Source organism: Diaphorina citri, unplaced genomic scaffold (genome assembly GCF_000475195.1).
Source record: "Diaphorina citri unplaced genomic scaffold, Diaci psyllid genome assembly version 1.1 scaffold481, whole genome shotgun sequence".
In the NCBI taxonomy this organism is placed as follows: domain Eukaryota; kingdom Metazoa; phylum Arthropoda; class Insecta; order Hemiptera; family Psyllidae; genus Diaphorina; species Diaphorina citri.
In genome coordinates, this window is record NW_007377916.1 from 77,265 (window position 1) to 92,045 (window position 14,781).

The 14,781-nt window shown below is 39.5% G+C and overlaps 1 protein-coding gene across 1 annotated transcript in view; it reads right to left on the reverse strand.

Moving 5' to 3' along the window:
- The window catches only part of LOC103509280 (calcium/calmodulin-dependent protein kinase type II alpha chain), a 132,558-nt gene that overhangs the window by 48,159 nt on the left and 69,618 nt on the right, over positions 1-14,781 (reverse strand). The window contains exons 8-10 of the mRNA XM_026823662.1: positions 11,364-11,486; positions 9,982-10,065; positions 4,616-4,676 (exon numbers count right to left, since the gene is read on the reverse strand). Of these exons, the coding sequence (XP_026679463.1) occupies positions 4,616-4,676; positions 9,982-10,065; positions 11,364-11,486 (268 nt within the window). The remainder of the gene's footprint in view (positions 1-4,615; positions 4,677-9,981; positions 10,066-11,363; positions 11,487-14,781) is intronic.

Below are 14,781 nucleotides of genomic sequence, written 5' to 3' on the forward strand. Positions count from 1 at the left end.
AACTTTCCTGGAGACAGCAAATATCACGAGACCAATAACGAAGATCAAAATCACACATATCTGAGTTAGCATATCCCAATAACACCCACAAAAATTGCATAACAAATAATGTATTAGAACATGAAATGGATAACAATAAGAGGTTGGTACAAACATTTAAAACACAAAAGAAAAAACATCGACTTTGTGCAGCAGACCTAGCAAAGGAACACAAAAAGGGATGGAAAGTTCGAAGATACATCCAAAAACCACAAAAACAGGTTTTGCAAAACCCAAAAAAGAAATAATCTGGCAAAAACCTCTCGCATTCCAAACAGGCTTAAATAGATATCTGGGCCATACAGCTTGAAAAAAAGATAGAAATGATACCGATGTCGATGGTGCAATACAAATAGTAGGTATTATTTTTAAAATACTAATGATTTTATTTCCAAAGCACATTTAACACGGGGTAAAGGGAGGGAGATATAGAGAGGGGAAGAGTGAGAGAGTGAGAGAGGGGAAGAGGGAGAGGGAGGGAGAGAGAGAAAGAGAAAGAGCGGGAGGGAGAGAGAACAGCTGCAGGAAACAAAAGAGACGGCGACATAGGGAGAAGGAAGAGAGAGAGAGAGAGAGAGGACAGCTGTAGGAGGCAGGACAGAGAGGGAAATAGGCAGTTGGGAAGGTAGAAGGAAGAGGACAGCTGTAGGAGGCAAGAGAGAGAGAGGAAATAGGTATTTAGGTAGGTATAGGGAATGAGGGAAGTAGAAAGAGGGAGAAAACAGATAGAAAGAGAGAGAGAGAGAGAGAGAGAGAGAGAGAGAGAGAGAGAGAGAGAGAGAGAGGGGCGGCATAACAAAGAATGTATTAGAACATGAAATGGATAACAATAAGAGGTTGGTACAAACATTTAAAACACAAAAGAAAAACATCGACTTTGTGCAGACCTAGCAAAGGAACACAAAAAGGGATGGAAAGTTCGAAGATACATCCAAAAACCACAAAAACAGGTTTCGCAAAACCCAAAAAATGTGAAATTCGAGCGGACAGTTAGAACAATGAGGAAAACATGGGTGGGGATGACAATACGAATGCAGATTTGTACAATATGGGTCAGATGGCAAAATCGATGAACATTATCCAGAATTTCGAAAGAATTATTGAACTATTGAGAAGTAATGAAGAGAAGACAGTTAGCAAATGCTACGTATCAAACATGCAAGACTACTGGCATGTGTCGTAAAGTGATACAAATTGATACATACCCAATGCTATAAGAAGTAGGTACCACGAAATATTACACATGTAAGACTATTGACAAAAGCCATTGAAAAAAATATGAACCTCATGAATGAATTGAATAATAATGGCAGAAGTGAAAGTGGGAAAGTTACATTTGAATGAAGTGCAAACATCATTGAAGCATTCAATATCAACATGGAGAAAATAAAATTCAGAGTTTTATGAAAACATATCAAGACGAGGAACGAGCCGGAAATATTGACATAAATGTTAAGAAAAAAAAGTAGAAGAAAAGTATTTACTAATAAAAACAGAAGATTGATGATGATCCGCTTCTGAAAGATAATAAAAGATACTTGAAGAAACAAGGGAATGTTCTCCCACGCCATCGCCTTTCCAAAAGATTTCAAAGCTTACACAACAGGTACTTACCTATACTGTTCTGTCTCGCAAGATACACAGAATACACTTCCAGGTTTTCACAACAATAATGGAAACTGAACAACTTTTCCGGGTAAAAATGTTATTAAAAAAGAAACTTGGTGCAAACAAAAGTGAAAGATAATATTGACTCCTGGAGATCACATCTTGAAACTTTCATTGTGAAACGTGATAAAGCGAAGAAATTGAGAGCATGTGTTGAAACATTCATTGTTATCTTGCTTTCCATATGTGGCGAGAATATTGATGAGGACAAAGTTGATTATTTTGTCTACTTCAGAGATACCTCGATCGTTACCAGAAGACAAAAATTAGAAGATTTCAGAATCAATTTTTACAGCAGGACGACTTCAGTAAAGAATCAATATCAATAAACAATAATAATTCCAGTACCTATTGAAAATAATAAGGGGTAGGTACATAATATAGGCCTTTCGGAAAATTAAAGAAGAAATTCAAATCCTTTATTATCCATTGACCATCTATGAAGCAACAGAAAATTCACGGATCTTGAACCTAGGCAAAATATGAAACTGAATCTTTATCCATGTCCTTCTACCAGAGCAAAGATGTTACCATCTGACCATATTCTGGGGGGGAGAAACAACTCCAACATTCACTGTGTTTACCCTTCAGCCCACCTCGAAGATTCCAGCGATAACATCACGTGATAACAACAGTCATCAGTGAAGGCAACGTTTTTATTTCACAACGCTAGCACTTTTGTGTTTAGGTTCGTCCTAGAAGAAAAAAATCAATTCAATTTTTTTATTTCGTTTAACATTCCGCACGAAACCTCATAAAATTAACAAAAAACTTTCAACAGAGAAGAAAATGACGTGAAAAGGCAAAATGATCTTCTGAGGCCGGCACCACACGAGTCGTAAGGAGATTGGTGAAATACCCACTCAGAAGTCTCAGAACCAAAGAAAGAGTCGCTCGACATAAAAGAGACAGCAATACAGAAAGGAGTGAGAAAAACAACCAAATGAGACCCAATTGTCCTACATACTAGACTCTACACACAGGAAATCAGGAATTTCGTTTCAAGAGCCCCACGTAAAACCACCTCAGACCTCAATAAAATACGTGTAAATTTTCCTTCGAAATTTTCCAATATTCATTTTCCCCACCACAAAGGGAATTTTATTCGTCAAACATTATTTCATTTCACTCTCAAAAGTCTCAAATTTCCAACGCAGCTTCAATTTTTCTCCCTCTTCCCTCCCACCCTCAATTCCCCCCTCTAAATCCCCCTCCAAATTTCAATTTATACCATTTAGCTATCCCCGCGCCCTCCTTTTACAACCGTTTCCCCTGTTTTCATTACAATTTGTTTGGCTCTCTTTTTTATATTTTTTTAGGTGAAAAATGTATTCATTAGAGAAAGGAGCAGGAAAATCTTCTTCGCTTTTAATAAGAAATTGTTTGCCAGAAGTTGAAGACAGAAAGTAAATGAGAGAGGAAATACTACAAAGAAAATGATTTTTTTTTTTTCAAAAGAAAAGAAAAAAAAGGAGAAATGGCTAATAATTATCGCTTCCTCATTTTAATCTTGATTTATTTTTATTTATTTTTTTTTCTCCTTTTTATCTTTACCTATTTTTTGTCCCTCCTCTCTCCCTTTTCCCCTCTTTCTTTCTTTTCTCGAGAAAAAAAGAAGAGAACTGTTTACCTTTAGCAAAGGAAATTCGAACTGAAGAAATGCACGAAAAAGAAAACCCTTGTTTACTACAAAGGAAGAAGGAGGAACAGAGGGAAAGGAATTCTACAAAACCTTGGTAATAGGTATTAGATATCGCGGAATTTGAAAACCTGACTCCTGTTTTTTTCCCTTTTCCCTGAATTCATTTTTCCCTTTTCCCTGATTTTACCCAGGATTTCCCTTCCCCTCCCCCCCTTAGATTAACGTAATTGAAAATTTTGTATTGTGACTTTTCCAAGGTTTTCAAGAGTGATTTTTTTTCTCTATTGATTTTATTTATTTTTAACGTGATTACTTAGGTGTTGAGATTTTATTTATTTTTTACATGACTGTAAGGTTTTTTTATGCCTTTTTTGTGACCTAATCTAGACTAGGTGTAAAAGGCTTGCAAAATTTCGGCAAGCCGCTCTACAATAACACGCAATGTGGAATGTGTACTACGTCAAACCAGTGCAAATGCAAACCTAATTTCATTCGGAGTCGTTCTGCGGAACACCAAAAGAAGAAAAAAGTTTTCCGGGTTGGTTTTCCAGGTTGATCGGTCTTAGACTAAAGTTTTTGCCGGCTGTAACCTGTGTGTACTGTGTAGGCTCCTTTGCAAGTTTATTTGTCAATTTCGAATTTAAATAATTTAGGTAATTAAATTTATTTTCGATTAAATTGAATTTATTTTTCAAGGACACATTCACGGGGATGACACGAAAGTAAAGGCATGGATGATATTATTGGATGATACTAAACGAAAAATATTATGTACAGAAAAATTGTATATTATAGCTTTAATACACGCACGATGTTTCGTGCTCCAACTAGAGCAAAAAAAGACCCGTTTTCAACTCCTCAGGAGGGCGGAAAAGAAGTTGTAAAAGGGCCACCCATAGGCTGAGCTAAAAGAGGCCGGCCTTAGTTAAGCAAATTCATAGCAGGGCCGACTGTAATCAGGCTCGGTCCTATGGTTAGGCCGGGTCAAAAAAGGCTGGCCAAAATACCCAGAGGAAAAATACTCGGCCATTTCATAACAAGGCCGGCCGTAGTTAGACTCAGCTCAAACAGGCTTGTAGTTATACCGGATAATAGGTCGGAAGACCGTAAGTAGGGCCAAACGACCATAAGTAGGGCAGAAGGTCCATAAGTAGGGCCGAAGGACCAAAAGTAGGGCCGGGAGGGGCCTAGTACACAAAAAGTATCACTAGCTGAAAAACCGGACGGGTTTAGGGTCTGGCTGGCGTGGTCTCTGGAAGCACTTACCGTGTACGTCAAACTTACTGGAGAAATTGCGAGTGGCCAACATGGTAGTGAGAATGGCACCCTGACGAAACAAAAAGAAAACAGCCCGCCCGGGGGCGTCAGAGGCAAGAAACAGCGTGAAGTAAGGTGGGTTGGGGTAATAAACAGTAGGGTGGGGTTCGGGTCATACAAGAAATCATAAAGTAGGGTGGGTTGGGGTGAAGCTGTGTCCACACATAGTCGACGCCGTCGATCGATAAAGTGAATCTATGCTGTTGTTGTTGTTGTTGTTGTTGTTGTTGTTGTTGTTGTTGCTGTTGTTGTAGCGGCTATAGCTTTCGCCGAATGGTGATAGCAGATGAAAGACAAGATATCTTTTTGTATCTGCCAATCTATGTTGTCGACGCAGTGTACGGTTTCAGTCGACATAGATCGACAGCGTCGACTGTGTGAACACGGCTTAATACAAGAACAAGAAACACAATCATAAAGTAGGTCTAAAGTCTCATGATAATTTTCTGTTTCTCCTTTTGGATGTTTTTCAGACAGTAAACCTGAACCTGATCCGATCTTGTATTATTTTTCAACATTTAATTTAAACATAAGACTTGATGATACTTACAAGTCATAAAAATAATAAAAAAAAAAAAAAATGAAAAATAACTATAGCTTCTTCTTTTTTAATTTCCCCCGCTACTTATAAAACTATCATAACACAGTCGTTGTCTCCAGCGTGGATAAATCTTTCTTTCCAAAGTGTAGTAAGAAGCTAAAGTAAAAAGAAGCTAACTAAACGAGGTTGTTGAAACCCCACCCAAATGGGTGCATAGTAGTAGAATAGTAGGTACCTAGTAATTACTTTCACCACGTATGGTGTGTGGTTATCGAGCTTCATAAGTGTGCAATTATCACACAAGCTAGTATTACGCAAGGTAGTACTTATTGTGTATAAGTACCGTGTAAGATTGCATAGAAAATACCTTGTTCAATGTTCATCCGACTTTCCTGTAGACAGCAAATTAATATCACGAGACCAATAACGAAGATCAAAATCACACATATCTGAGTTAGCATATCCCAATAACACCCACAAAAATTGCATAACAAAGTTTCACCTCTTCCGAAGCATCGGAATTTCCCCTCTTTTGGTTTAAAATATCCAAAAGTCATAGGAAAATCCCATCTCAATGTTTGTTAATGAAAATAAAGGTTTGGTATTCGCCGTTCTACTGTTAAATTGAATCCGTAAAGTCAATTGAGTGGTAATCATGTAATTGTAAACGATAATGTGTGGCAATTGAGTCCGGCATAATTGATCACCTCTTGTTATCTATATGAACACATGGATTTCATGCTCTTCTCTCAACTTCTCTTTTTCCACCTCCTCAACCTCATCCTTCTCTTCCTTATTCTCCACCTCCTCCTTCTCCTCTTCCTAATTTTCCACCTCCTCAATCTCATCCTTCACCTCTTCCTCCTTCTCTTTCTCGTCTCTTACCTAGTACTCCTTCTCCTCTTCCTAATTTTCCACCTCCTCAATCTCATCCTTCACCTCTTCCTCCTTCTCTTTCTCGTCTCTTACCTAGTAATTTCTCTCCACTTCTTCCTCTTCTCTCTGCTCAACTTCCTCCTCCTTCTCTTCCTATTTACCTCTTCCTCCTCCTCCCTCAATAACAGTACCAGTCACAATAGTACAGTTGCTAAGGCATTGTTCATAATCGAGGACACTGCGTTTCGAATTTAAACAGCAACATAAAATAATTTTCTGCCAACCTACATAGATAGCTCAGAGCGCTGCGCGTCTGCCTTTTAAGCGTTATATGTATTGTGGGATCGATTCCCGCCCGGGGCAGATTTTATCCTGAACAGATAAGGTTCGTTCTCGGAACGGCTGGTCTTCTCCTATCCTGTCTTCCTTTCCTCTTCGCTTTCGGGACAAAAGGACCGTAGCAGTTCCCTCTATCAAACCTCCTAGAAAAATGGTGAAAATCTATATAGTGACACTAACTTTCATTCCTCGGATGGGATTCAAACCCGCGTCCTCTCGTTCTCCGAGCGCCTCCCACTACGGAAGAGAAAACCATCCTGTCCCCATTTTTCACGAACAACATTTGTCGCCCGAGTTATTTTAAGCTCCTGGCGTACAACATTATCAATCATGTCACCGGTGTCGACTGTCAATAGACACACAGAGCTCCCCCACATGCTATGCATACTTTCCAAGGCCCTCTTGAGTTATCGGAGGGAGGACATGGGAGGGGTAAAGGAGGGGAAGGAGAGATAACTTGAGGGGAGGGGAGATTACAAGAGGGGTAAAGGAGGGGAGGGATATAAGGAAGGGGGGATATATCGAAAAAGGTGATGTCGAGAGGAAGGGAGATGAAGGGGCCGCCCTTCCCTCACATGCTATGCAAACTTTTCCAAGGCCCTCTTGAGTTGTCGAGGGGAGGAAATGGGAGGAGAGATAACGCTACAGATAAAGGAGGGGAAGGAGGTAAAAGATGGGAGGTTATACGAGAGAAGAGGAGGGGTAGAAAGGAGGGAGGTAAAGGACAGGGGAGATTACAAGAGGGAGGTAACGGAAAGGAAAGGTGAATGTTGAGAGGAGGAGAGATAAGGGGGAGGGAGACCAAGACATGGGTATGTTGAGAGGAGGAGAGGTAACTGAACAGGGTGAAGAAGAGGGAGGTAAAGGGAGAAGAAGAGGGAGGTAAAGGCAGAAACACCCCAATGAAAAGCCATTGGAGAGAGAGAAAAAAATGATGGGTTGAACTCGGTTCAAGCAAAAACCTATAGGTAATGGGCCTCTCTCGTCTTGTGTGCTTCACTAATTAGACGCATGTACATAAGAATATGTATTAGTTATGAGAACACTTACGTCGTAGGCGCCAGCCTTGATTTGTGCGTACAGTCGGTGCTGATCTTCATCCCAGAACGGCGGATAACCCACCAACAATATGTACAGGATAACACCTGCCAACATCCAACACGAATAGATTATAAGTATAGATTAATAAAACTTCAAAAATGAAATTATACCTAATTGATTTTTGGAAAAAAGAAATATGTATAATAAAAGTTGTTACTTTGCATGTTCCCCAAGCCCAGACTTAATTATTATTCCGGATCTAGACAAAGCGAACCTTGGTCCAGACAAAGCAAGATTTAACCATTTGAAAGCCCTCGTGAGGACATTACTGTTCTGCTGGTCAAATCCATCCGCTGGTCAGCCTGAAAAAAGATTAATCTGGTACTGATCTAACAAGATTGACGTAAAAACACCGATGGATTTGATCAGACAACTTAATTGATGTCTTGTCTCCCCCCACACACCACCAGATAAGTTCATCTCATGAGATGAAAATATTGAAATTTAATTTCCATGAGTTCATCAGATCAGTTGAACTTATCTGATAGAAAATATCCACTAACGATGAGTTTTAACTCATGAGATAAAACTCATCGTGAGTGGCCGGCTTTAAAACATATCGAGTAAATTGAGCATGAGTTTTACTTACCACACGCCCAGATGTCGACTGGTTTGCCATATGGTTCTTTTTTCAGCACTTCTGGAGACAAATAACCTGGATAACTCATGAGTTCAACTCATGAGATAAAACTCATAGTGTCATCGAGTAAATTCAGCATGAGTTTTACTTACCACACGCCCAGATGTCGACTGGTTTGCCATATGGTTCTTTTTTCAGCACTTCTGGAGACAAATAACCTGGATAAAACTCATCGTGAGAGGCCGGCTTTTTAAGACATATCGAGTTCATCGAGTATGAGTTTTACTTACCACACGCCCAGATGTCGACTGGTTTGCCATATGGTTCTTTTTTCAGCACTTCTGGAGACAAATAACCTGGCGTTCCGGCAAATCCTGAAACATAAAACAAGAATAATCCCATTTAAACAAACATCTTCCCTTAGCAAAAAGAGAGCTAAAATTTTCTTTGTAACTTACTCTCGGTAAAAATGAGCTAAGAGTCCCATTTAAACATCTTTCCTTTTAGCGAAAAGAGATAAAAAATTTCCCGTGTAACTTACTCTTAGTAAAAATGAGCTAATTTTCTCTTGTAACTTACTCTTAGTAAAAATGAGCTCAAATTTTCCCTGCTAAGTTTTGCACATTGCACATATCACTCTTAGCTATAATCTCACATGCTTTCATACTAATTCATACAGGGTGTAACGACAGTGTGTCTGTGTGTATTGTGCAACGTACCTATATATATAGATGTAGATCTGTCCTAGGACAGGTTTCAACACGACGTTCTCCACTTTTCTCGATCTTGGGCGTCCTCCTTCATTCTTCCCTTAGCAAAAAAAGAGCTAAAATTTTCCTTGTAACTTACTCTCGGTAAAAATGAGCTAAGAGTCCCATTTAAACATCTTTCCTTTTAGCGAAAAGAGATAAAAAATTTCCCTTGTAACTTACTCTTAGTAAAAATGAGCTCAAATTTTCCCTGCTAAGTTTTGCACATTGCATATATCACTCTTAGCTATAATCTCACATGCTTTCATACTAATTCATACAGGGTGTAACGACAGTGTGTATTGTGCAACGTACCTAGGCGTTCGTAATATACAGGATGTATGTAGCAGTTGTAGGATTTTTCTATTAATATTCTTTGCTAATTGTAAAAAAAAATAATAATAATGTTCATCCTGCTGGGGGATAGGACTGGAAAGTAGTTACAATAAGCTCAGGTCCCTCCAGATTTTGACTGAAATTTCCCTATTTCGAACCCTGTATACGCGATTTCTACTGCCCTATAAAGTCCCTTTACCCCGCAGTCTAACCAAGGTCTTCACAATTTGTGGGTAAAGAAGAGCTAAGGGGTTGTTTTATAAAGTTTGACCTTGGGATATAACTTACTATCTTGTATGCCGATCTTTACATAAAAAGTAGTGTTTTAGCTCTGAAAGTTTTACTTAGATTACCCAGGCAGATAAGAGTAACATCAAAAGAAATTCTTTAACTAGGGCGGTCTTTTCATAGGACGCAGGCAACATTGAGCACTATATTAGCCCCTTTATGTGTCGATTGTGTCATCATACCTCACGAGTACAAGTGCCCATAAGAAACCCTCCAAACATTTATAACCGGATGCCTCAGGGCCATATTTTAACATTAAAGGCATGAGGCCGCTTAAAGTTAATCTCATTGGTTTGTGATTAAGTCATTTGATTGACTAATTTTAATCCATAGATCAAAACCAACCAATCCGATTAGTAAATCCGCAAGTCCAAGTTTGATCTCAGTGTGTGGCTGCGACCATGAAGACTCCCGACCATTAGGTCATTATTGAACAGTTGTTTATTTTATAGCCCCGAGGATCGAACCCGGGACCTCCTAGCTACAAACCCTGCCGGGTACTCACCTTCAGCTTACGCCGTGCGTTGAATTTCTTCAAGCAGTCAACAGTCTCCTGTCTGTGAACAATAGAGGCGACTCTCTCTCGTTGCTGAAATCAGAAGAAAAGAGAAATGGGGTTAGAGCGAGGCTGAAAACCTTGAAATTAGAGGGACAAATGGATTAACGAAAAGGCTAAAACCTTAAAATCAGGGTAGGAAAGGCTGAAAGTTGAGATCAGCGCAGGAAAACGAGACCAAAGTCTGAGGGATAAAAAGGTAAGACCAAGAAAAAAAGGTAGCCTGAAATCCATGAAATTTTGAAATTTATAACATGCCGGAAATTTTGGAATCAATAACAGGAGAACAGGACGAACCTCGAGTGCCAACGGATTTTACTGAAAAAAAAGAAATAATCTAAATCCAATATTCCAATGCAAAAGTTCTTCATAAATATTATCTAGAACTCTAGAGCAAGCAGCTGCCCACGGAGTCCTTAACTCCTTGCCGTTCAAAATCCCTGACCACGTTTTCTTTTCATTTTTTACATCATATTTTTTTAAATTATTTTTCCTTTTTTCAAGCAAAGTTAATGTCATCATGTTGCAACCTTGAACGAATTTTATGGCTTCAATTTTCTTCTATTTAAACAGCGAAAAGTTTACAAACAGCAATATAAAAAAAAGGAAACTTAATTTAGTTTTATTTTGACTTTTCAAATGGGATTTTCTGAGAAAAACGAGTACATAACCTTATAATGAAATAGGGGGAAAAAGGCTTCAGCGAGACTGTAATAATGACCCTGATAGACAGGATGACCTTCAAAAGATAAGGGAAAATATTAACTTGGGTGGGAAAAAAGTTTCGAGACAATAACGTTAAGTCTGACAGGGGATTTTTGTTTCTCTCAACGATTTATGAATTTGAACTACATATAATTTCCTAAACGTTTAATGAAAATTTAATTCGAAACCCGTCCAACCAGGGTGGACATTACTTTCATTTACTGAAACTATTCGGCTTTTTCCTTATAACCTTGAAAAATAAGGTGACTGAAAACCCATTGATATCATATCGGCTATATCGTTTTGAAAGTTCACATTTGAGAAAAAGTCAAAAACTTTTTGTCGAATGTTTGTATTACAAGTATTCCACCCCTTACGTAACGTAATCTAATCTTAAAACTATAAATGGGCCCCTATTTTCTCACGGAATTTTCCTGATATATTATGCTTTTTTGTGCCTGATATATTATCCTTCCTTGAGAATTGGGTTTGAATTTGAAGGAAATTTTTGATGTGTCCAAATTTGGCCTTATCTAAGATGCTTAGTACATTAGGCTAACGCTCAATACATAGGAACATTAGGAACCTATAAGAAGGGAATTGTTAAGTTTTAGAAAGGTACTTACGCAGATCCAGGGATGTTTAAGGGCTTCTGAGGCAGTGATCCGTTTCGAAGGATTAACAGTAAGCATTTGATTGATTAGGTTTTTAGCTTCTGGCGTCACCGTGTCCCATTCTGGTGAGGGGTACTGAAAGTAAAACATGATGACAGTCAGATCAAATAATGGTGTCTCCGACAGAGCGAAATGAAAAAGACACTTATGAAATTACTACTAGATCTTTTGTTCAATGCATCCTGATGACACTAGATGGAAAATGACGTTCTCTAGAGGCTAGAGGCTAAGGATAGAGGGGCTAGTGGCGGAGATTTTACCCTCTTTTTGGAGACAGACACTTCCTCACATTAACCTCAGCCAGCCTGAGAGGGGCCGGGAAAACGAGCAGCACCTATTGGGAACTGTTATGTTTACCTCTTTCGTCCATCTTATGACGAACAAACGGACATACAATTATGGGATGGACATGCTATGACACAGACCCGGAAATTTCAACAGGAGCTGTTGTTCAGGGTTTAAGACTTTAATGTGACAACACGTGCATTAGATTGTCTGCAACACAGGGAATCGAACCTTCTGAGCGTGCAAGACCTATTAAGGCCAGGCAAGACCCAATATTATAAACCTAACCAATAATCGCTATTAGGCCAGGACGATGTTCAGTACCTTGTTTAAAATCACACAAGGGGTTCAAAATATCTACCACGTGTATTATTAATGATGTAACATGAACTTTCCTTAGGACAAACACAATTTATAACGAAACCGGAGATGAAGTCTTGACAGAAATTCATTTACTGCAGCTCCTCTTTTGTATATGCAACATATTATGTCCCTTAGGTGTCCTTTTCCTCCCCGGACGGGAATCAAACCCGCGGCCTAGCGCTTACAAGGCAGACGCGCCACTAACTAGGCTGGCTCCTTGTAACTTCTTCTTTTACACCGTCTTTTCCCGCTCAAGCAGGGTCGACATTGTAAAACGACATCCTTGTAACTTTAAGAATACGTATTAAATTTTCAACATATGGAAAAAATGTAAGCTTTGGAATTTCACTGGACAAATAACATCAGCCAATCTCGTCTCATTCCGCTCAGTATTCAATTTTCAACATTGCATACCCTAATTTGATCGGGGGAAGTAGGACTTCGTATTATGTTAACCGAACAATATTTTCCAAATTAAACCTGAGCTATTACTCGACATAATATCTAATACTGCCCTTTTTAATCCCCATATGTACATGTACAAGCAAGGGATTGAAAATACTTCGAATAGATATGCCTCATCCTTCAACCAGGTTAAAAATAGGACACGGAAAATAAACTATACAAAAAAAACGAGGTGAATTTGAGAGCAGTGTAGTGGTCCATTTTACGAACAACTCAAGTTGTATTATTTTCTGTTCGGAATTTCACCTCTTCTGAAACATCGGAATTTCCCCTCTTTTGGTTTAAAATGTCCAAAAGTCATAGGAAAATCCCATCTCAATGTTTGATAATGAAAATAAAGGTTTGGTATTCGCCGTTCTACTGTCAAATTGAATCCGTAAAGTCAATTGAGTGGTAATCATGTAATTGTAAACGATAATGTGTGGCAATTGAGTCCGGCATAATTGATCACCTTTGTTAGTTTTGTAAACTGATATCTTGGAAAAATACCGGACGGTTTAACAAAAATTATTTTGGTCTTATCGTCCCGAAAAAGAAAGAGAGAAGGAAAACAGGTTAGGAGAAAGCCAGCCGTTCCAAAAACGAACATTATCCGTTCACGAAAAAATCCACCCCGGGCCGGAAGTGAACCCGCGGCCTAGCGCTAACAAGACAGACGCGGCACCAACCAAGCTATCTAGGCTGGCGGGAGAAACTTTTTTCGAGCCCGGTTAAGCTGTAAACAGCCGGCCCTGCCCTGAAACTTCATATAGTGGAGTATTCTCTCCAAAAATGTGTTCAGTTTTCCCTGATCACCCCTAGTGCTCTGCAATGCGCTTCTTTCCTTGTTTTTAGCTAATGGAAAACAAAAGGAAAACTTTGAAGCCAGCAGGGATTAGCACGACAGGGAAGCTCTATTGTCTCTACAGTTCTACACCATTACACAGAGAGTACAGGTTTCTATTCCGTGCTCTAGCTAGTACTATCCAGGAGGCTACATTTTGAGATACCTAAGCTGAGAAAAATCTAGGACGCCGCGCCGAAAGCCTAATCTGTGTTCTGGAACTCCAATATAGAACCCTATAGGGAGATAGGAGAAAGCCAGTCGTTCCAAGAACGAACCTCGGGCGGGGATCGAACCCGGGCCTTAGCACTTACAATCTCACAAAGGTGAACTACCCTCTCAAGAAAAATCTTATAAAGACACTAAGGCCAACCATCCTCCACCTGAGGTGGGATTTCCACCCAATAAAACCTATCTTCCCGAGAATAAACCGACACATTTGGAACCTTTTAAAACATGAACTTCGTTAGGCTAACTAGGCTGGATTGTTCTCATTTACAAAACTAGGTGAGTGCCTATTTATTTCAAGTCGAAGGATGCTACTTCAGAATAAATTCAATAGCTTCTTCCCACTTACTATCTACTATCTAATTCACTTTGCAGTAACGAGCACTAACAGCTGCAGTAATGCAGTGACTTTGTACTTGAGAATCTGAACCTCACTCTAGGAAGAACCAGAGAGGAAGGAGGGTGTAACACAAGAGGGAGTAGAAAGAAGAGGAGGAAGAGAAGAGAGAGAGGGAGGAAGAAGAATAGAAAGAGAAAAAAGAGTAAGAGGGAAAGGAAAGAATGAAGGAAGAGAGAAAATGGAGTAGAGAGAATAGAAGACAATATAAGGAGGGAGAGAGAGAGAGAAAATAGAGAGGAGGAGAGAAGAGAAGATAAAATAAGGAGAGAGAAAATGGATAACGGATGGAAGTGAGGAAAGGAAGGATGTAGACCTTCGGGGAGGGAAAGAGAGAAAAAATAGGAAAAAGAGAGGGAAGAGAGAGAGAGAGAGAGAGAGAGAGAGAGCTAGAGAAAACAGAGGAGGGGTGGGAAGGAGATAGAAAGAGTTCCTGATGGTGGTTGGGAATTAAATATTTTCTAATGAGGTCATCCCTAGTAGGTACCTGCTACCTACACTACCTGCCCGTACAGTTTACAAAACGCCCAAATCCACATTCTAACAAATTTATTTTGGTACAGACTTTGGGTTAAGGCCAGAGTGCCAGCCTAGTTAGCTTAGTTGGTAGTGCGTCTGCCTTGTAAGCGCTAGGCCGCGGGTTCGATTCCCGCCCGGGGCGGATTTTTTACCTAGTAATTTCTCTCCACTTCTTCCTCTTCTCTCTGCTCAACTTCCTCCTCCTTCTCTTCCTATTTACCTCTTCCTCCTCCTCCCTCAATAACAGTACCAGTCACAATAGTACAGTTGCTAAGGCATTGTTCATAATC